We start from the raw sequence: 24,606 nt of genomic DNA, 5'->3' as shown, positions 1-24,606 counted from the left end.
AGTTAGTCTGGAGATGCTGTGGAGGTTTCAGACCACTGGATGAATGCTCATGTGTGGTGTTTTATCAGTTTGGTTGCTCTGTAAAGTGAGAGCAGCCCTGGCTGATACAGACCTGTCAGCCTTACCCTGATTCCAGACACAGGGGTGGAAAAGCTGATAATAAAAAGGCACAGTACCATCACCAATGCCACTTGACAAAGGTTGGTGGAAAATGTCTTTTAGATAGTTAAAAGTTTGGTGAGTAAAGGTAGCAATGTTATAATGTAATAATACTTTACATTTCCATAGAACATTTGGTTTGGTAACCCTGACATTTCTGCCAAGGACACTTCTGCAAAATCAGCACAGCATGCATTAAAAGGATTAAATGTTGACTAATTGGTCTCCAAAATGTCACTTTAATGTGTCATCTTCATGCAGGACATATTTACCTAAAGATTTAAGTATGGATTAGGCTTTCGCAATTTAAAACTGCTATCAGAGACCTAAAAGAGGATGTAACATCATCGCTGCTCAAGTTTTCAGGTAACACACAAACTGGGACAAAGGCAAGTCCTGAAGACAGGTCACTACCACTGAGCAATGGCTGAGTAAGCTGGGCTTTAGGCAATACGTATTTTAATATAGCTCCCATAAAATTACATATCTAGGAACAGAGACTGCAGGACATGATTTACAGTATGTGCAGCTCCCTCCTGGGTACTCATTACTTCACAAAGATCTGGAGATCATACTGAGTTGTTAGCTAATCTTGAGCTCCCACTGTCATATCAGTTCGTTTGTGCTGCTGCCCACAGCTTTTGAGCAGAGAAAGATGTCACCTTACAAGTTTTTGCCACTATCCCACCTGGAAGTATTATGACCAAGTGCAAGGAATATGACCTCGATCAAACTGCTATGAGGAAACACAAAACTTATAAGAAAATTGGGGAGAGAGTAATTACCATTGATACCTTATCAAAATAAAGAGATGATCGAGTGAAATTCATCTGTCACTATGAGAAATAATCACACAACCATAGCACGAAGGTTCAGGCGCATAGTTTTTGTACTGTGCTTAGGAAAAGTCTAGCTTTGGATGCCCACTGGGAAACCAGGCTGCAGTGCACTTAGCCTAGTGCAGTTTTACAGGACACCACCCTCAAACCCTGCTTTCTCTCTTTCTCAAGATACCCACGGGAATGAGAGTCCAGCAGAAGTCTGACATCTAAGTCATGTTTGCATCTGAGCTATGTGGATGGGTAGCGAACTGAGCACGAGTGTAGGTTCAAGCACACGTTCCATAGCATGGGTGTGGATCTATGTGTGATGGCTGGGAGTATAGAAACTGGGGAAACAAATTACCTCTGCAATTAGTACTTTTGCAATAGCTTTTCTTGGTCCAGTGCTGGTGTTCACAATTTAAGGTGGTTACTAGGTAACTACGGAAAACCTTGGGAAGAGCAGAAAATAGGACAATGTGGTGGGCAGAAGGACTCCAAATGATTTATCTGTAATCTTAGAGAGTTACATTCCAGGACACCCAGCATGAAGGGAACTCACCCTTAATAGAATGATAAAATCACAGAATGTTTTGGGTTGGAAGGGACCTTAAAGATCATCTAGTTCCAACTCCCCCGCCATGAGCAGGGACACCTTCCACTTAGTAGAGGGCTTATTAAATGTAAGGTCCAGTGGCTAGAAGCCAAAGCTAAACAAACTCTGATTACGTAGACTGAAAACAATTTTACAACAGGTAATAGTCATTGGAATAATTTGCCGAGAGCTGCGGTGGGATTTCCCGGAAGTTGCAATCTCTTGTTGTTCCTAAAAGAGTTCTACTTCAAACACAAATCAAGTAAGGGAAGTCCTACAGCTTCTGTTACCCAAGAGGTCAAGCAAGATGGTCATAATAGTCTCTTCTGGCCTTGTAACCTATAAATAGATTAGAGTCCCAGTGGAAAAAAAAAATTATCCTTATCTTGGGCTTTCCCAAAACACTGTGGAAAAAACAACAGGAATGCAGAAAGATCAGAAACAGTCACTTTGCAACAGTTGTGCCTAGTTTGGTATTTCTGCTGAAGAGACCAAAACATTTTGTGATCTTATTCCAGGACGTCTTTTAAGCTCTTCCTTCTTGCTGTCAGAGCTCAGTCATACCCAATACACCCATCTTCAGAGCTGTTAACTAGTCAACATTTGATAATTGTAACAAAGGTTGGGTTTGAAGTCGGTGGGAGTTTTGCCATTCTCATTTAATGGGTGGATCAAACCAAAGTATCTTTGCAATTTAAGGACACACCTCAAGTTCTCCATCCGATGTGAAGTGAAACTCGAGGGAATTATGCCACACACACACAACTGCTGAGTCTGGCTGAAAGAACAGACATTTCTTATATACAGTGTCAAATACTGTTATATTTAGGCAACATTTGAAAAGAATTCTACCTACACGAAGTGAATCATTAAATAGCCACAGCACAAATGACACAAATTTATTCTGTGCAACTGTGCTGCCTTTACTGTTCTTTGCAAAAAGAGAGTACTTCACACAGCATGTATCCTTCTGCAATTTTTTTGGTTAAAAGAAAGTAACAAGTCCTGTCTTTGAGTTTCTGGGAGTGTTCTGCATGTATGGAGCAAGGGATACAGGAGCACCGATTTCTTTGACTGCTGACTTCAAAAATACAGTGAAACAGCATTTAGATTTTACCAGTCTCCTCCTTTACTTACTGCCTGAGATAATCATGATGAGAATTCATCATCAGCTAAGTGAAACCCTCCAAGTACATAAAATACTTTGAACAAAACAATGCAAAACATCTAAATAGCCTGAGCCTTATGCTCAGAGCAGGACTAGATTCACAGAAGTGCTGTGTACCAGTATCAGCCCCAGCAGCACCAGCAGCACCAGCCCCTTTTACCTTGAACTTGCTGCCCACTGTTGCTGTGAGCACAGCAGAGCAGGGTTTAATGTGCTCTTTCATCAGTGGGAACTTGAAGTCACGGCATTCCCAGCCCAGTGGGAAAGCAGAGACCCAAGTTCCTACCTGGTCTTTGGTCTGGAGCAGGGATATGAAGCAGGGTGGTTTCTGTCAGGTCTACCTCTCATGAGTGTGTGCTAACTTGCATGCTGTGGGGTTTCTGGAACTGAGGTTTCCTCAGTCCCTCCTGAAGTTTTTGTGTTTTGGTGGTTTTTTAATATTTGAATAATACTTCAATTCTAAAACCACAAAGAAAAACGACTCTCAGGCCTGCTGGCCAGGACAACTACCTGGGCCTCTGCTCCAAAAAGTATTTAAGTATTTCCTTAAAATAAAGATGAATGTTGCCAACAAACATGCCCAGAATATCCTCTTAGCACGAGTACTTGCAGCTCATTCCTGGGAGAACAAAATGATAGTTGAAGTCTTCCCAGCAGAAGATGACCTGGAGCTAGAGTGTCTTGCGTTTCATGTGAATGCCTGAAGCTCTGAAAATTAGGATGAAATGGGAACTGCTGGAATAGGAGAAGCAATGCCAATTGTCAGATTTGTGAACCTAGCTCAAAAAAACCCCCAAACCATTGCAGAGGGGGTTCCTCCCAAGGGAAACAACGATGTCATATCAAATCCACAAATGATTTTGAATCAGCCATTCCTGCCTTTTCAGGGTGTATTTTGAAAGAACTGTCCAGTTGCAAATGAGAACCTCCCAGGCTTGAGGAAGCAGGAACTTCTACTGTTGGCAACAGGTTCCCACTATCCCCCACTACTGTCCTCATGAGTTCGGTGGCAATACTCCCACTAATTTTACAAGAAGCACAGTCAGGCCCTTTGGACAAACTGTAGAAGTCCTGTTAGAAGAACTGAGCATCCGACAGTTTAGCTAATCAATACACAGCTAGTAGTGATTATTAAAGATACACTTCCAAAGACTTCCAAATACACGTACATACATATATATATATCTCTCTCTATATCTCAGACAAAAAAAAAAATAGATGCTTGCACTTCAGAAATATGGTTCAGATTATATCCATGTTTCCATAGGTTGAATATAATTTTCCTCAAAACAAAGGCAAAGGAGAAAGGCAAAAGATGTACAGATTCCTGAGCAGCGTTCTCTTCCCATCAGAGGTATAAAAAGGCCCATGTTTTTCAAATGAAAAACATAATCATCATTTAAGACTGCTCCATAAAAAAACAAGCACTTTTTGAAAAGACCTCTGTTACAAACCTCTGTTCAAAGGACTGTATAACTGGGCAGCCCTGGCAAAACACAGTAATGTTCATGTATCACAATACAAATATTCTAGGAATAATCAAAACATGAAAGGTTCGTACAGGCATCTTCTGTATTAAACTAGAATGATCCGTGAGAATGGCAACTCCTGTATTTTCCTCTCTCCTATAATCCCGCTGCAATACAGTCAATAGTTTTTTTGCTGGTAGTACCAACGGAAACAGGACTGGGCAACGACAGTTTAGGACAGTGTGATGGACTACCATGATACCACACACCTGTACATGTGTCACTTCATTTGTCTGCCCGACAGCTGGCTCTCAGTATGGTATCAGATAGATGATTTCTGTTGTCCTTCAGCTGGGAAAACACATTCAAACGTGTCAAACGCCTTTCCAACACTAGCACAGGATATACACTTGGCTCAGACTCAGACTGGCTCCCTCATGAAACTGGTGCTTGTGTAGACATCTATAGTTTTGCGGTTCTGGCTGGGATGGGTCACAGGCTACTCTGCAACAGAACCAGGACATTCTAATTACATTTAATTCTGTCTTTTAATTTTAAATCAAAACTATCTTGTACTCTTTTAAGTACAAAATGAGACAGCAAAAATATGATGTGCTTTAAAATCTGCCTTACGGAATCACAGGATTTTGATGTGTAAAGATTTTAAAGCTGCCCACAACATTTAGGGAAAAAAAAACAAACCAAGAGAACAGTCTATTTAAGAAAATCTTTTAATTTTTATTACTTTCTAGTAGTCATTTTCTCATGTGTATGTTTACATTCTAAACCAGCTAAACAATATACCCTATTGGTTTCTTCCCTGTAGGAAAAAAAAAGTCAAGGAAAAATCTTGGGAAAGAAAAGCTTGAGAAGGTACCATCATTCTAAGTAGGCTGTATTGTTATTGCTTAATTAAGATAATGAAATGCTCAGGGTTGGAGCAACGGAGGCTGGTGGTTTACACTTGGCATTTCCCTTCTGGTTTTGTTCCTTCTGCTGAAGACATGCCCCCTCGTGGGGAGAGGTTCAGGCCCATAAACCACGGGTCTCCCTTGACAGGTTTGGGTATCAGGCAAAAGAAACCAGCTTTTTCCTTCTGAATTTCTCACTTTTCAGTCCCTCCTTAGATGCGCGATGCTTGGTGTACCTTGCATAAATCTCTTCTGTGGGTTGTGGGGAGGATGAAAAGCAGCAAGCCGTATGGCTCCTGAAGAGATGAGACTAGATGGCTAACACAGTAAAAATAGCGTGGAACCGGTTCCTTCAGCTGTGTCAAATACATTAGTTTTAGCACCTTCATGAAATAGAGGAAAACTGCCCTAAAGAAAGCACTGCATAAAAGTTTGCTCATGACAAGGATAAGAGGACACAATTCCCTGGATCTAAGTGAGCATCCTACAAACCAAAAGCATCATCACTGTAGGGATCTCAGCACTGAACTCCTTATTGGCAGGCTCTTAACCCTTGTCTAAGCTACGGTAACACTGAAATAGTTCTGAAAATATTTTCGGGCTCTTAAAAGCCTTTTTCTCCTTTTTTGTAATGTTGGTTTGGCCATTACAACCACAGTGCAGTTACCTATATGTTGTCCTTGCCCGTTCCTTGAATGAATTTTGTTATTTGTTAAAACTGGTCACTTCAAAACGCCAAAAATGTAAGTGACATGGATCGTAAACATCCACTTACCATTATTACCATGACAACAGATCTTCAAGTAATGTGACAACTCCACTGGAGTTATGAAAACTGAGACTATCAAATTGCATTCAGTGTGAACACAGGGTGAGGAATACCAAACAATATGATACCTCGTGACTATTAAACACAGGGTGATAGTCTTCCTCCCTTCAATATTGAAAGCATATTAATTTTCGCATGTGAGATACAAGCAAATGAACCGTCTCTCCAAAACAAATAGGCTGATGAAACAAACAAATGATCTTTCATTAGAAGTACAAGATAAAAAAGCAGCACATTAAAGCACAGAGTCTGGTAGAGTGACAGGAGGCCACTACACTCTGCTATGTAAAGAGAGGACAGAGAAAGGGCACTCAAAGCACAACGTAACAAGACAGTAAGATAGCAAGGAAAAAGAAGTCTGTGCTAACAATGCTTCTATCTGAGATATTAGCATAAGACATGGCAAAATAAACATCGTGTTTTCTAGATTCACATAATGTACGTTAACCTCTCCTGCAGCAGGTTCTTTCTGTCTCAAAGTACAAGAACCCCAAGATCCTCTCTCAGAAAACTGTTCCTCACTTCAGGGAGAAGGGGTTATCCTACACTGGTTTGTTCCTTATACCTCAGTATGCACCAAAGCCACTTTTCTTATCGCTACGGATACATCTGTCTGCTTTGTTGCTCTAGACATAAACAAAGTGAAATTGGAGTATGCAGTAACCTGTCTTCTGGGTGCCAACCCTCATGGCAGACTACAGGGACATCCTCTCCACTCTCACTTGTGTGGAATCTTCATCTGACTTCTCTTGAAATGAGAAACTACAGAGCACATCAAATAAAACTTGAAACATGAGCTAGCCAGCTTGAGACAATTAACATGCTTCTGACTTAGTGATTCCTATTTCCTTTCAGTTCCACCTAAGAGGATTCAGCACTTGAAATACCTGAGAACTGTAAAGCATTGCAATGTTCATCACTCTTGCAGTTGACTAACAAAATAAAAATTTTAAAGTCAGTTGTTGGAAGGGTTCTGCCCTCTGCTCTCCTGTTCAACTGTTACATAACAACTGTACACAAACTATATTAGCTTTGTGTCAGAAATAAATTCGGGTAGAATCTCAAGCCTTCCACTGAATCATCTCTGCAAAGATGGCCCATCTTTTCAGCAAGAAGCAGCCTAGAGAAAGCAAAAGAAGACATGCTGTATTACTTGAGGACAACATGACAACGAAGGTATTAAACACAGCAATTATTACTTACCTTTCTTTGGCTAAGAGAACAGACATCCCCACTAACTTAGCAAACTCATCAGCTGTGAGAGAACCCTTTTCAGATACCTGTCAAAAACCAAACACACAAATAAACAAACTATGGCATTAAAAGAACAATGAAGTTCTCTCAGCTATTGAATCAGGTCTAGCCTTGTGAAGTGATAAAACTGGTAGCAAATCCCTTGTGAAGACAACTAGTTTGTTTGCATTTTAAAAAAGTACAAATAATTGTGAGTATTTCCCCTTAAAAATACCTCGTCTGTGTCCTGGGAAAATTGCCAAATATGAAAAAGGAACATAGAAAAAGTTAAATCTGTTTAAAAAAAAAAAAAAAAAATCATATGGTACCCTTTCCTTAGGATTTTTTTAAAAGATGCCTTAGGAAAAAATGAGCGGAAACATTAGAATAGTTCAGACGGCAGTATACTATCCCAATCAGTATTTACACAGCCCAACTATACTAAGTGATTCTGCAAACGGTGAAGCCTAAATGAGGAAATAAAAGACTTGTTCAGGGCAGGTCATTGATTTAGAAATTTAAGTCATCTCAGATGGAAGTGGAGAATTTGAGTTTAACGGGATTTAAAATATCCCCACTGCCTATAGAAAAATCTGTACACCTTAGTACTCCACCCTATATTATGGCATACTAGAGGGATCAGTAAAAGCCACCATCACATTCAGTTGACACAAAAGATAGGTTCAGTCTTGGGACTCAAACTTTGGCCCCATTGTTGCAACCATGCTAGCTAATACATGCTAAAATGAAACCTCACACAGGTTAGACATGTGGATGCTTAAAATATTAGATATGAAGTCTGGACTTACTAGTGCATTGAATTTCCCAGATAAACATGTTTTACTGCCCTACAAATTAATAATTCTTCCATTTCTCCATTGCTTCAGATTCAAGAAAACTTGTAAATCCAGATGTAGTTGCCATTTCCTGCTTCTCACATAACTGAGGGGGGAGGGGTCTATTCTGCGTCATTCTCAGCAGTAGTCTTTTTACACAAACTCGGATTAAATTAGTCCTAACTTGAGATTTTATGAAGCTAAGTGATCAAATCTGAGTTACAGAAGTCAGCTGTACAATCTGATATGCATATGGGTGATTAGTTATCTTTCCTCCCCAAACCACTATTCTCAACAAGGGTGACTTTGGGTTCCTTTGACTTCCATGTCGTTTCCTGTCTTCACCAGCCATTCAAAACTACATCTCTCTCCCCTCTAAAAGCCTGTGACTTCCTTTCACTTCTACTCAGAAGTTTCATGTAACCGTACGTTATACTTTAAGTACAGGGTGCTTTTGGCCACAAGTCTGATCTCATCTTCCTTTTCCCTTATGGGCTAGCCTTCCTCATTCAAAGCCTCTCCCTTACTTTTTTCTATGGAGTCAAAGTCTCACATTGAGAAAATAAAAGAAAAAAGGCACTTCAGTAATAAATCCACCATCTGTTGCTTTTTGCAGTTGACCTCATTTGTTATCAAGAAAAGGTTTCTCCTTTCCTTTCAAAGAGATAAGCACTCTTACTGAAGGCAACAAATTAATTAGAAACCAAAAATAATCAGAAAAAGACCTAAAATGGAGTAGGTATTTTTCTGTAAATATAAGAAAATAAACTGAAAGGATTAACATATATGAAAAGATTTAAGCATTTTAGTTTTGATAATTAAGGATGGAATCTTTTAGACGGCTACATACATTTCTCTAAAAATCTTTTTGGTAACAATCATGCAAAATGCACTGAAGAGTCTACGTCATCTATCCAGTGAGAAGGTGTCTGTGATAGCTCTACTTTTTCTTGACTGCCCAAGTTAAAGTCCTCTTTGACTCTGATGTTTAACTTTGGATACAATGAATCAGCCTTTACTCAACTTTATGAAAACCAAAAAATTACATCCCACTGAAGAAGACACAGGAAAATGCATCAAACAATGGGATAGCAGGACTTCAAAGAGTCCAGAGGTAGCAAGACCATGAAGGTTTACCACACTATTAGCAATATATACTATTTTTTTTCCTGATGAAGCTAGCTTAATTCTATATGCACTACTCTCCAACTGAGCACTCTTCACAGCATCAAACTCAGTACAAGATGTTACACACACAGTGTGCTATTTTATGAAATAAACCCAAACCAAACAACTGCCTATATGAACATTTGAGCTACTTTCACTACCTTCAAGCACATTGTGTACAGTGTCTGAAGTCCACTTCTGTTAAATTAAGTTCTTAATATATGCCGTGAATTTCATCCTACAGCGCAAAAGATTTGGAGGAAGGTTGAAGGTTAATGAAGTTTGAGAAGAGATGGAAAAGTGATTTATTCCTTAAGGAGAAAGCAATGACTAAGATTATTGCCTGCACAGCACTTTGAAGATGAAAAGTGCTATTTAAGTATTACTGTCAGAAGATCTGGAAATGGAATATTTTGTATTTCAAAAGCTCAAAAGGAAATCCTGTACCTCAAGTTTTTATACCTAATGTGTTTAAATTTCCCCAGCATGGTCAGAACACTGAAGGAAATGAAGTATACTTACTGTCTCTAAAGCAGAAGCTACCATTTCCTCTTCGTTATGAGACTGGAGTTCAATCACCATCACACCACTGTCAAATATCCGAAGCCTAAAATCAAAAGAGAGAGTCAAAGTAACTAAAAACCCTGTGCACATCACCTATGGTCGCATTTCTAATGCATCCATACCTATAAACATGTTACAAAAGGGAAAAAAAAAAAAAGCTCTGTAAAATGAACTTAACATTAAAAGCATCTTCAAAATCTGAAGAGACTGAAACGAGCAGGGCGTATGTCTGGGCTCAGTTAAACACTTTTCCTAGTCTGAAAAAACTGCATTGGAAGTGAAAAGCATGTTGTCTTCCTAGCAAAGTGAACCATGGTTAAAAATTCATATTTTAATATAGAGTGGATGTTGGTCCATACAGCAGCATCCTTTAAGCAAAGGATGACTTTGTTTAAAAAAAAGCAAAAAAATCTACTGCAGGTAAATATCAAATCATCCAAGCACCACAGTCTGACTTGCCAGTGCCATGTTTTAAAAATATATCTGTAAAGCTCTTACCTTAGTGGTAATTTCAGTGACTCCAGCATCTTACAAGCATTTACTAAATCTTCTGGTGACAGCAACTATTGAAGTAGTAAAACATATTTACTCACAGCTTGCATTTCAAGTATACAGTCTAACAGCAAACCAAACAGTTTTAATAACTACAGCTATAAAATATACCAGGCTACACAATACTGTTAATTTTCTTCCTTTCTATTGTGCAGTCTATTTTCTTGGCTTTTATGCTCCTTTCTGTTCCCTTACTACGTATTCTATAATAATCATTCTTGCCCTGTTTACAGAAAGAATTGATGTATTTTGTAAAATAAAATATTATCCATTCTTTACTATTCTCTGTCCTTTCGGTCTTCTTTCCAGATAAGGATGGATTTTCCCTTTTATTTCATATTATAAAAAGCACCATACATTATGACAACTTATAAAGGATACATAAACAGTACATGGAAGGAGAAAGGAAAAAGGTAAACCCCCCCAATTTTAATAAAGGGCTGATCACTTCATGCTGTTAGACAGGTAGAGTGAGCAATTGGTAGGGAACATTTTTACCCTTTTCCTTTAATTACCTTATCACTGAAGTACATTTTATAAAATATACAATAAAACCAATTTCTCACCTCTAATCCTCGTGCACGATTTACCAGGCAGTACACTTCTGTAAGTGACATGATCCCTCCTCGCTCCTGTGTTAAGCACAAAACTGGTAAGAGAAATAGCATTGATCTAGTAAACACAGTATCTCAACTTCAATTTGACTGATTAAACAGGCAAAACAGAGGAGCTAAATGATGGGCCTTAATGAAAAAAACTACCCAGGCAATACCACGTATTTCTAGCATGAGAGGCAAGTTATTGTATTATACCTTTCTCTAATCATTTTAAAATGTGAAACACTGATACTACATCCAAAGACTGTGAATTACTTTGATTTTAAAGCAGAGAATAAATCACAGGAACAAGGAATTTCAGTGTATTAAATCTATCAATCAATTTACTGTTTTTACTTTTCAGACACACTCAGTTTTCCATTCTGATCATAATAAGTAGCACATAGCTTTCACAAAAATACTGTAATATCTATGCTTTTTAGTAGACACATAGCCTTAGAAGTTGCAACATGAAATCTAAATTTTTGGTGAGAACCCTGAATTCTGTCATAGCTTCAGATAAATTAGAATATGAGATATTACTAAGGGGGGGGGTAATCTACGTATTAACTCTGTGCTATATTTGCAGAAAACATAATTTTTAAGCAGTTTAAAGACTGACTACTTATGTTTTCAAAGTCAGTGTTGTTTCACTCTTTCTTTAAAAAAGTAATATTCTGCAGCAAGGGATGAATACAGGGATGTTCAAATAGAAGAAAGACTGCTAGTATCATTTTCTAAATATCACTGATATTTTGCAAATTAGAAGTTGAGATGCCCTTACTACAAAGAAAAATTCTTACTTATATTTAAACTCAGTTATTCAGAAAGAGGATATATATTCCTTCCATAAACATTGAATATGAGGCTGTGCTGCTAAATCTGAGGCTTTAAAAAAAGGCACAGCACTACAGCCAAAACACATGTACATCAAAATTCAGCAACACATGGAAAATGCTGGGGCAAAATTAGGTACTTTACCTCTAATGGTGTCTGCAGTATTCCAGCTAGCTGCTTCGCCAGTTGCATGTGGTAATGTGTACCAGATCCATATGTTTCCCTAGTAACTGGATTAGCTATACCCATACTCAGTAGATAGGACTTGAACCTAATAGTCTAAACAAATACACAAATAAATTTAAAAGCACACCAGCTAGTGAATATTCTCGTTTTTAAAAGTCTGATTTTATTACTATAAGACAGTTTTGGTGAATAATTCCATTCAGTTTACTACCAATAAAGTCAATTACTAACAAAAAGAAGGCAAGACTCAATACAATTTATTTTTGACCAGCAGAGGTCAAAAATACAAAAATTTACACAAAGGCAGTAAAATCTTTGCTTTTAAGAAAGGGTCAAAAGAAAAGCTAACACTAAACAAGTTACTTTTAATTTATGTAGAATTAAAACACAAAAAATACCAACCATGAAGTGTTCTTTATCAACATTACATGTATTAAGCGGATAGCTTTTAGCTTTGCATAGAAACATTTTTTGTTGACTTAAAAAAAAATTTGATTTACCTCATCCTCAGTGATGTCACCTTGTTTTTCTTTAATCTTATTAGCTATTGACTTGGATAGCTCCACCATTTCCTTAGCCTATCAAGACAGACACATACATAAGTCAACTTTCAGCTCAACAGAGAAAAGCATGCTTAAAACTGAGAAAACAAGCATTGGTCTGCTTGGATAAGTTGATACATGCCATACCTTCTCCATTAGTTTGCTAAGATCCTCAAAAGCCTAAAAGAAAAAGCAGACACTGCAGATCAGTATAATTACAGCATTCAGCTTCATGGATACAGCGAGCTGCCTTTGTCCACCTATCCAAGCTATTCGTCAGAGCTACTCTCCCTCTAGATTAGTATGTTACAATGTCAGATATTGTATGTAATTGGTTGATATATCTGTTTTATATCAGGTCTTAAAATTATACAATTCATAATCAACAAAGAATGAAGAAAAGAATCAATCACACACTTTTCTGAACAGTAATTCAATATGATTTATGAAGTCCATATGATAGGAAGGAACCACGATATACTAAGGCCCAGAAAAGATTAAACTGTCCATGGTTATTATGCTCTCCTAAAATCTGGGGAAAGGTTTCTTGGTGGTGATGGCAGGTTTTCTTCCAACAGCTAACCCTCGGTCAAGGAGATCTATTGTTTCTGGGCAGCAGCAAGCCAGCTATAAAGCTACAGAAGTACTCCTCCTGACAAGACAATTTTACTTTAATCAGTAGATGTTACTAAGTTAGTAAGAAATAGTCATGCCAAATCAGCAAGGAAGAGGGTATACGCTTTCACATGTATGCTTAACTGAAGAGACAAAACCTCTGAAAATGTGTGGCAACATTTCTTCATTTAAGTATCGCATACATAGTTACAGTGCTGCTACCACAATAAAAAAAATAGTTAAAAAAATGAATAAAATAAGATCCATGAGACAAATTATCAGATTTAAATAAATTAAGATAAAGACTAGATAAAAAGCATCCTCTGAAAACTCTAGTTGTTGGACCTAAAAACCAAAATACCTGCTAGAGTAAGGGAAAAAATTATTTGTACAAAACAATTTTTTTCTAGGCTAAGAAACCTTTTAGTTTGTTTCCACAAAAAAAAAAAGTAATAAACTGGACATCCATCATAGGACCACCACTATATCAAGTCTATTAAGCTTAGTAAACTGCTACAGTCTCAAGTACAACAATTCTGTAACAACCCACAAAGGGCATTTTTAGGCTTAAATAAAACATACTTTAAAAAAAGGTGAAGGTATATTGAAATTCAAAAGTTTTAGTAATGATAACCAACTAGCATTAAAAAATTAATGTAAAAAAGAAAAAAAGAGTTTGCAATGATATTAAAAAATAACTCTCATTTCTGCCATCCTCAGCAACACACATTCAGCCTTCTCACCAGCTTCTCTCAAATACATGACAACATGCCCAGGTGCTCAACCTTTTCAAACGACCTTTTTTTAACACCAAGTGTGAGAAAAATTCCTGAACCTTTTCAGCTAAAGCTTGCCTGACAGCAGCACCCAACCCCTCCAGCCACAAGTAAAGAAGGTTGTTTGGTTAGAGTATATCAAATGACCACAGATACATCTTGCCTACAGCTTCTAGCCATTGCTTCTATGGGATTCCTAGCTTGTTCTGACTAATCCCCCATTAGAAAGACACATTTTAGCAGAATTTGTGCAGGAAGACCCAATTGTTCCCACCTACATTTAGGCGCCTGACTTAGAAGCTTAGTGGTCTGAGATTCAACATGCAAAGAAGAGAAAGATGCCTCCAGGAATGGACAGGGTTTGCTTTTCATCTGAATCCCTCCTAATGATGCCAGTGTTTCTCCACTGACTGGAGAAGTCTAGACTCCTAACGTGGGTACCTACATTAGGTATCCAAAATTAAGTGGGACAAAGCTAGGTCGAAGGGGAGAAAAGAAAATATACCACCATGTAACAATAATCTACCCCTATCAGAACAAAAGCTTCTCTTTGGAATATTTCTTCTTACTAGTCTGCCAAATTCAGTAATTTACAATAGATTTTCCCAATCTCTAGTGTAAATCAAAGTCCTCCTTCTGCACTTGTATATGATATCAACAAAAAGTTTTCTAACATGGCTTTTCCCAGCTTATTTCTAATCTCTATAACCTGCATGAAAACATCATTCATCAAAAGAACCCTTGATTTAGCTAAATAAACAGCATGCTGTGTCTAACTCCTCCTCTGCCTGACTCACCGAGGGCAGGCCTGGAAACAAAGGGGAATGTGCACACACCTAACAGGAACTTCCTCAGATAAACAAAAGGGTAAAGAACTGGATTCTTATCAGCAGTGAACAGCAGATGCAGGAAGCCTTTTCCTGGAAGCCAGGGCACCATTTTTTAAATTAAGTCATTTATAACATTTAAAGCTGGAGGAAGGCAGGATTTTACAAGTCATGGTTTTCCTCCGTTCATACAACACGCATAAATGGATTTCTTTTACTCTCTGACAAAGCTACTAAAGGAAAAAATAACCAGACAATACCTTTTGAACTATATACGCACATGCATGTAACCACAATACCTTTTGAACTACACACAGAACTTCATTCATTACATTCCTCATAAACAGAAAGGAAAAAAAGTTTAATGCCACCAGTATCTGAAACAGCATGAGGCCTGCAAAGGTACTGTAATTTTCCTATGTATCAGAGCAGTGAATGCCTTTTTTATTGTGGCACACTGAATCCCATAAAGCTTTGCCACAAGAATGAATCTGTTGCTTGTAGTTTATGAGTACTTCTGTTTTAATCTCTACTACCAAGACAGAACCAGACTATTTTTGAGAATATTGCTCCCATGGATATACAAATAAATTAATTGCCTCTGTTGTCCATCAGTATTGATATCTGGAATTCAACTATTGTGCTGTTTCTGGGGAAAAGGATGGTCTCCATCTATCCCAGGTATTTCGCAAAGATACTTGTAACATCTTGCCGATGCCTGGACTGCAGAACATTTTACTGTAATTATAAGCCTAAATCTAACATTTAAGAACTGAATATTTATAAGATGAATACCTAACTTCACCACAGTTACGTGCAGACACTTGGATCAGCATATTCTTCTTAATATAAAATTTTCAACTGAAACCAAAATTAGCTGTAAAACAAAGGAAAAAAACCCAAAACTTTAATAGTCTCTTTCTGCAGATGCCTTTGTGTTCTGCTTCCCCTGATGAAAAGTCACTGAACTCAGATTTCTAATTCTACCCAAATTAATTTTATGAATACACACCATTAGTTTCAAACAAGTCTTCTTGAAAAGAACTGTTTAAATGAAGTACCTGTACATATATTGAAAAGCCAGTTAAAGTAAATAACTGTAAATTATACGTCTTAATAAATTCAGATTTCTCAACAAAACCAATAAATAGTCACAGCTGCCCCTAAAAGAAAGTGTGAATTAATGTAAATGGTTCAGACAGGTGGTTGACCTTGAAACTTCAGTAGTATTTACCTCGGAAATGTTTTTGTCAGTCTCTTTTCTTTTTTCCTCTAATTTCCTTTCGATCCCTACAATTCCTACAGCCCTTATTCTTCCTGCCTGCAAAAGAAAATAATGAAAGGAATCAAAATAGGAAATGCTAAGTTTTCTCATCCGCCTCACTGTGAAAAACCTTACATTAGAAGACAAGAACCGTTCCCCCAAAGAGCTGATATCATGCATACAATATTTCATATATTTCTTTAAAGTATTTTTTAAACCAGTGTAAAAAAATAAACAGTAAGTGTAAAGCATGCATGAATTTACTGTGGTAGACAGATAATAAATTATACTGAAGCTATTAAAAAGAAGCTGCTTAATAGCCTGATCCAGACTGAGCATTCCAGCTCATCTCAATTAAAGCCTCCCAAGTCTGTGTGAACATCTATACTAGAGCTGTGGAAATGTGTGACTGTATCTAAGCATGATCACCTCAAGAAATCTAGCCTGAAGAAACACAGCCACAGAAACACAAGCTAGAGTGTAGTCTAATTTACCTTGCTGAGAAGTATCAGAATGGAGGACATGGTGAACCTTTCATTTGATGCCAAAGGTGTTTCAGAAAGGCTAGTACCTAAGCGGCAGCGGTGCCAGCCCTCAAACCTCTGAGTGCAAAGCTTAGCACTGGTGTTAGTGATTTGCTATGACTTAAGAATAAGAACAGGAGGAAAGGCATTTTCATTAAGTGATTCTTGACACAGGGTGCAGGCTTCCCCATTAGTCCAAATGCAACTATGTTTATAGGTACTACATTTACAAAGGAGGACATATGTGATCTGATGTTGAACAATCTTTAAATCATCCTATTTCATTCACATAGTACTGTATGTTCGATATATTCATATATTCAACATATTCATATACAGAAACAACATCTGCATGTTTTCAGTTTATAACCTCCAAGTATGCAGACGGATAAAGGCAATCTAACACATGACAAAGAGATTCTTCATAACAACTGTCCATTTAGAACATACCTTTACATCAAACATACATAGTTTCCAAAGAGTTATATAAAGTTACATGTTATATATTTGACTACCAGCCACAAAAAATAAAATAGAAATCACAATTAAGACCAAAAATCTTTCAGCTTCATTAGATGTCATGCTGAATAAAATTATATGCAAATATATATATAAAATATTTGCATAATCATGTGTGTGTGTCTGACTACATTAAAAAATGGAGCTCATGATCAACTATTCAAGTCTAAACACACTCAAGGAAGAGAGGCCACAGTGTTCTGTATCAGGTGAAAACTGCAAAGGAGAAACTATTTCATGCCAGTGAAGAAACTGGCAAAGTAAAGCTGAATTCCCATATGTGCCCAGGGTGTTGGTTAGAGAGGCATGCCAGATGAAGTATATGGGGGCAGCAAGAAGTGGAAACAAGAGATTACATGCAGTTTCTGCTCAGAAGCTCTGCACATACCCGTGGATCCTTGTTAACTTGAATGGTCTGACCAGCAGGCATGTTCTCCCATCTCCTTTGTGTCATTTCTTCTGATAACCGTCTATAGAACTACAAACATTAACGAGTGACAACAGATGTTTCATAAACTGTGCAGAGTACCTCTGGGTATTTTTAGAATCTTGGTGGTAGATGAAATAAACTTCACTGCAAGACAAAGCATGGTAACACCTACACATCCACAGTACAACATTCATTATCTGGGAATTCTCCATGTCCAATCTTCAAAAATATACACATTAGAGGAGAAGCCATGTAGTTACTAGTTAAACTCGCATAAGTACTTCTATTGTAAAGTATTTTTTTCAGATATTCAAAATATCTGTTCTAAACCAAGCTAAAGTTAAAAATGTCGTGGTTTGCTCAAAGGCATGCTTTTAAAAGGACGGAAAGTTCATAGAATCATAGAATAAGTTGCTTAATTCCTCTTCAGTAGAGGGTTAGCTACAAAGAAACATCTTTTACTCTGTTAAACATTTAACAGATTTCAGAGAGTCATTTTGGAAAATCCCGTATTCAATTTAAAAGACTGAAAAAGGAAGCATAAGATTATATTAAAAACTCCTAAAATAAGGACAAAACCTAATAATGCCTCTTGACATTTTTGGAACTGTATTTGCATTATTTAACCAAAGTATAGAACCCTGAAGGCTCATAGTGTTTGTCTTCAAAAAGGATGTATTGAAAAAGCTCCACCTCAAAAGTAAACATGGGAAGATCATGGAAAATTATCACTAACACAGCAAGAGGAGAAAAGCATGTCCAAAAGATCTGACGTGCTGGGCTTGCACGGTACAAAACTTACCTCAATCTGTCCATGTTCTTTGAAAGAAAGTTTGATGTAGGAATATTTGCTGCTTTGGAAGGGACCAGGCTCTTTGTTTGAAGAAGCAGGATGAAGATGAACTACTATTTTGGCACTAAGAAAAAGTTAAAAGAAAGAGAAGAGGTGACTTTCTATAATATCTAAAAAAAAATATTTCTACAATCAGAGTTAACCATTTAATCAAAACCTCTATTCACTTTATCTCACATAAGAGCTAATGTACAGCAAATAATGCTTTATGCTTGTCAATCAACATTTAACTATTTTGACTCAATATTCAATAATATAGTAGATCTTGCATAGAAACTACTATAACCTTTAAAACCGCAACATCTCAAAATTTAAAATGTACCACCTATTCTTACGAAATAAACAAATTTTAACATTTCAAGCAATAATTTCTGAAAAATCTTTTAGTTAAGATAAAAACTAATCATCAAGTAGTCATCTGATTTGGCTTTTGACTTGCAATAACTACTGCCAAAATACACTATCTTTGTCACAGGAAAACAAAAGGTCTCAATATTATGCTTAATCCATCCCACTTGTATATGTCACTTGCAAACACTGTATGTGAATTTGTCCAAAACCAACATTCAAAGGTAACATGCATGGAAATAACAATCTAAAATGACAACTACCACCAAAACAAACCTTGAGATAGCATTATTTTAGGAACATAACAGACTGCTATCACAGCATGACTGCAAGTCTGCCATTTCCATTTCATTTTACTGATACTTTTTTCATGGGTCTTTATTTACTTGACTTCTCCAGCATTAGTGAATTACCTGATTTGTTCTGGACACCCCCAGCCTATTACCTTACCCATCTGACTGTAAGCTGCAAGCAGATGTCAACTACATTTTTTTTTTCTCTTTTTCTTGTGAAACTTCTTTATACACATACCATGCTGAATTAGTTTCTCAAGTGAGTGGAAACACTGAAGTTCCTTCTAACCATCACTAGCATTTCCATGCTCGAAATGAATCATATGTTCATGAAAAGTTATATAACATGGGATCTGGCAGAGTTTCTATCCCCAACCAGTTCTGTGGCACAAAAGACTAAAATTAGCTTTCAAATTTAGATCCAGCAAAATCACTGTTGTCATTTATGACGACTCAAATGAAAATGGCAAGCTAGAACACATACTTGTTTAGCGATTACACAACAGTTATTTAACAAATCACATCAAACACTACTTTGTCACAACTCCCTTACACATTTGACTTCAAGTGAGGAAAGCAGGTCCTTGTGGCTGTCAATCTGGAAACTTAGATTGCAAATGGAACCTACCATGGATTAATATATAATCTTGGGTACCTCATGTAACATGCATGTGCAAACTATCCATCTGAAAAAGACAATGACTATCATCTTACCTTTTTCCTATCCCAGCTGCTTGCTCTTCAATAAAGACAATCTGAGACAGAGGTATAGCAATGCAGCACTCCTGGAATAATCAACGCAAACACAAGTGAAATTAAAGCCATATCCTGACTATTCATTCTCTAAAAACACGTGTTCTCTCTCCCCATTTCATAAACAGTACGGACTTCTACAGGCGCTGCCTGAGGCACTCCATATGAAATATAATGGTAACAATAGAAATAATCTATTAAAGACAATACAAATTTGAAACTGAGTTCTAGTTAATCAAAAAAACAAACTTAAGTGTCAACGTATCAACTTTAGATACCTCAAGCTAGATTCATAGGACGACTCAGGAATTTAACAGATCTTTAGTATCTAAGTTCAAAATTTAAACAAAATTTCCACACTACTGCAGCTTATCCCTGTAGGTGCACAATGCTCATTGTTTTCTTAAGATTTTTGCACTGATGTTACTTTGGGAGCTAAAACAATATCCAAAAGCATGAGCATTTTAAGTGTTGAACGTCTAAAAAACTAGACTATCCTCTGAGTTGAACAGGAATTTCTCCATCTATCCCACGCCCAAGGACTTAATCCAGCAGTTGATGCATCTCAACACACATTTATTGGACGGTGCTTTAGACAAAACAAAGCAGAGCAAGAGACAACAGTGTATCCATCTGTGGGAGACTAACCTACCCAGGCTAAGCTCTGTATGCATTTGAAACAGAAATTGCTCAAGGGAGCAATTCAAAGCAACTAATTAGGTGCCTGGTCTTGTTTTGGTGAATATCCTTTGGTGAACATCGTCTTCTGCGCAATAGCTTAGTGAGTGACACAGTCACCCACAATACAGGCAACACAGGTTACATTCCCTCTTTGAACCTCTCTTCCATCTGCCATGAGGGTGTGCCTAAGACCAGGTTACAATGAACACTGCTACGGGGCCCTCTCAATCCCTACTACCAAAATTGTTCCTCTTTGCATAGAATAATTAAATACTCGTTAAATTGGAGATTAGAGAAGTACACATGCAGGAACTCTGACTAATAAGTAAATCTCTCATTGGGAAAAACATGGTTTGTACTTCCTGTTGTAAAAACTCTTAATACAAGCTATCTAGATTCTTCTACGGCTCCGGATTCTACAGCCATTATGTACAACTGCTACTGTTTGTAGAACACCCACATAGCTCTGGACTCTAAATATAGGCAAAATGATACTTCTCTTAAAGAAAGTTTTTGAAAATGACAAGAGTCCATCAATATATAGTAGGTACACTGTCAAAATGATTAATTTTGTTCACAGCTACAAAGTTACAAACTTATTGTAAACACAAGGACTTAGAATCACCCCCCTTCCTGGTGACCGAAGCGAGAGGAAGGGATACAAAGGAGAGATGTGTGAAAAATGCTGTGAGTTTATTTGGGTATTTTTTTCTAATGTATCGTGGTCACATTATGCATGATTTTATGATTTTAAATGTTGTACAAATCTATCTATGTAACAAACTTAAAAGTTACATTTTTTTTCCTTTGGAAATCATTGTATTTTCTATACTGCTCAAATATAGATGGTATGTAACAACAGCAGCTATAAAACACACCTGTCCATTTCTGTAAAAAGGTGTGCTATGTTAACCTAATGACAAACGCCCCATTTATTACTAAAGTTTGCTGACGAAATAAAAGGTGACCCTCTCTACAAGTTTATTCTAGGTAACCTAGCTAAAATTCTAAGGCTGGTGTTATATCACAGCTGAGCTTAGCCAAGAACTCACCATGAAGATAAAAGGGCACTGTGCTCCCCATGTTTCAGTCCTAAGAGCTTGAAAAAGAATCAGCTTTATTCACCACACTAGCAAAGTCATTTATATCCCCCTGATGAGAACTGCGTAATTTTTGCCAATCTCCTGGCCACATGTTTCTGTCCCTTCTGCTAATCAAGCCTGGAGCTTGCCAGAATCTCTGCCGAATTAAATTAATTTGTTAAAATAAAATTATTTTTCTGAATCTCCAACGTTCTTCTCTGCTGATTTAGCAAATTCAATGATCTTGGAAGAGTACAAGAAACCGTGTGGCCTAGGAGCATGGGGAGAAGTTGGGGAAAAGAGACAAATGTCATCCCTTAGTTGGGAAGGAGAGAATAGGGAGGGATATGGACAGCTGTAAGACTTGCTGAAGCCATAATGCTCAATGTTACTCCAAGCAAGCAAAAAGTCCAAGTGAGAAGATTAGAAGCACTGCATGGGCAGTACATGCCCACTTGTCAAAAGGAGATGCTGATGAAGAAATAAGAAGTGATAACACAGACAGTTTAGCACAGATAATTTATCTCACGCTGACTGTGCCGAAAAAAGGTTAATTTATACAGAATAGCTCATAGTCTGGGCAATCAACCCCTGACTTGTTTACAAGTAGCCCCACGCTGCGAACCAGCTCTCAAAACATTTTCAAAAATTTGTGCTAAAAATGGTTCTGCTGTTCCCACACACAATCCCTAAAGAAAAAATATACTGCTTTGCCAAATTAAGAACATCCTTGGTGACCCCACCTTCAGAAGGCTCTTAGTAGCTCCCTGCTTCGCAGCAAGGATGTGACATTTGTTAGGGAATGGCCTTTGGGTGCAAGAGGTGCTTCAGCTATCCTTGTGCAAAACTCGTCCAGTGGAATATAATTAATCTTTGAAAAGTTGTCATCTGAATATGCTCTGGCTTCCAGGGCTAAATTTCTAAAAGATTGTGTCCAAAACAAGCATAATCCAACCTGGTTCTGAGGAGGATTTCTTCAACTGCAACTATACAGTGGTGCATGCTGTCACAGTCTACGCTTAAGAGCTTTGTTTGCATCTGTAGCCTTCTTCACCCATTTCTAACCTGCTGTCTCAGGCTGTGGCTTGATACAAAGCGTTCCACAGCAGTATTACTACGCTGTTGTTCTGACACTGCCGCTTAACCTCTGAGTCAATTCTCCATAGCAGTACAGACAAATGTTCTGGCTTATTGAAGGGACAGTTCACCGCAGGTACAGGCAGTTGGGAGGGTAAGATCTGTACAAAATAATACTGCCACCAAACACATCCTATTATCAAACCCTGGTCTGGGGCTATATGGTGTGAGCAGAAGACAAGAAAACTCAGACTTGAAAACAATGAGGAAGAAAAGGTCTTGCCAGACAAGGAGCATGGCAGAGGAGTTCACATTATGATTTGCCTGTCACATTCAACTTCAGTCTCAAAACCAATTTTTGTTTAGTGCATGACACCAGACTCTTTTATCCTCTATTTTTGTGCCATAGAAAAGGAAAATTTACATGATTCATTCCCATCCCTCCTCATGTCTGCATGATTATTTTATTAAAGCAGAATTGGGTGAAAGAACATTCCTGCACATAATTTTCTTTCTACTGTGAGGCAAAAAATGGACTATACTTGTAAAACAAAACACACAGAAAGGAAAGAAAAATCTCTTCTCCATGTGCAGTCTTTTCATTGCAAGCTACCTGTTGTTTATTATGGAATTTAGAACTGAACGACATAAAAGAGACCAAAGTGGGACTTACGTGATTCTTCTGATCCCTCCAGATTAGTCTGTGTGTGCTAAGCAGTAATACTCCACTATCAAATTTCACCTAAACAGGAAAAATAAAACAGATGAACAACAAATTTAACCAGTGAGTTGCATAAATACTGATCTTGGAAACATTACACACTACCACAATACAGCAATCAGACTCAACATGCCAGTGTTTTGAGAACACTCTCTTTTTTCAGTAAACACAATAAATGAAGTTTGGGAAACAATGGAGAAAATTGGTATAAAAGGATTAGATGGATATACACAAACTTCCCTTTCCAACTGCATAAACTTTCCCCCAGGAAATCCTGAAGGATCCTCCCTCCATATGCTGTGCAAGATACACAAACATTCTTAAATATCATATTTTAAATGGGGCTATTGGTTTTGGAACGCTATCTGCTGACAAAAAAAAGTTACGCCAAAAAGCAAAGCGAGCCTACTAAGCCGCTACGCACAGTCTGAAATCTTCCGGCCTACCACACAGGAGCATCGCCTCTATCCGTTTTACTGTTGCAAAGGTCTTTATTGATCAGGCAGCCATCAGCACGGGGAAAGCCTGCGTTAGCGAACTGCTTCCTACGTGTAAAACTTGAGGCGCGTTTTCACGGCTTTTTACGAGGGCGTGCAACCACCGAGGTGCGGAAAAACGGCGAGACGAAGGTAAGGGCGGAGGGCAGGAGCGCACCCCCGACGGCTGGAGCCGGGGAAGAGCATCTTACAGCCACCGGGGGGGCCGAGGCGTGAGCGGCGAGCCCTGCCCGTGCGGGGCACCGGAGCCCCAGAGCACAGACCGGTGGCCGGGCGAGCGCTGAGCCCCCGAGCCGCCGGCGCCGAGCTCCCGACAGCGACACAGGCCCCGTGGGGAGCCCGCTCTCCTTCCCTCCCCGGGGCACGCACCGTCCGAGGCCTTTCTCGGTCCCACAACGCCCGGACCTCCTCCCTAACCACCTTCCCACACAGCCAAGCCCCGCCAGGCCCTGGAGGAAAACGGACTCGCCCTCCCGTGCCCCGCCCGCAGCCCAGGCCCCTTCACGCCCCTCGTCTCCGCCCGCCGCCGCCCGATACCACCCACGGTCACGTCCCCTGCCTCCCTCCTCGGCCGGGGCCCGCTGCCGTGCCCCTTCCCCCGGCCGCGCCGCCAGGCCCCGCGCAGGGCCGCTCCCGTCACCTTCTCCTCCCCGTCGCAGAGGCGCACGCCGCGCTGCTGGACCACCAGCGTCTCCCCCAGCTCCAGCAACCCGCTGGTCCACGCGAACCTGTCCATGGCGGGCGCCCAGCCACAGCCCCTTCCCCTCCCTCGCTGCTGCTGCCGCCGCCGGACCAGGCCGCGGCCACCGCTCCCCGCCCGCCGCCGCCGCCGCCGCCGCCGGGCGAGGCGGGCCCATCCCCGGCCGCTCCGCGCCCCCTAG

The 24,606-nt window shown here is 38.9% G+C and overlaps 1 protein-coding gene across 1 annotated transcript; it reads right to left on the bottom strand.

Annotated features, from left to right (window-relative positions):
• Positions 1–4,929: 4,929 nt before the first annotated feature.
• VPS36 (vacuolar protein sorting 36 homolog) lies at positions 4,930–24,551 on the bottom strand. Its single transcript, XM_069802775.1, has 14 exons — positions 24,366–24,551; positions 23,181–23,249; positions 19,629–19,699; positions 18,223–18,337; positions 17,379–17,468; positions 15,918–16,004; positions 12,613–12,645; positions 12,424–12,501; positions 11,882–12,016; positions 10,871–10,936; positions 10,251–10,315; positions 9,711–9,795; positions 7,156–7,232; positions 4,930–7,072 (listed from the first exon to the last, which is right to left on the bottom strand). The coding sequence occupies exons 1-14, from the start codon at positions 24,459–24,461 to the stop codon at positions 6,979–6,981; spliced, it is 1,161 nt and encodes a 386-aa protein (XP_069658876.1). The 5' UTR covers positions 24,462–24,551; the 3' UTR covers positions 4,930–6,978.
• Positions 24,552–24,606: the final 55 nt, after the last annotated feature.

Source organism: Haliaeetus albicilla, chromosome 15 (assembly GCF_947461875.1).
Source record: "Haliaeetus albicilla chromosome 15, bHalAlb1.1, whole genome shotgun sequence".
NCBI lineage: Eukaryota > Metazoa > Chordata > Aves > Accipitriformes > Accipitridae > Haliaeetus > Haliaeetus albicilla.
Note: the sequence above shows the minus strand (reverse complement) of the source record. Positions and strands in the feature narration are given on the sequence as shown.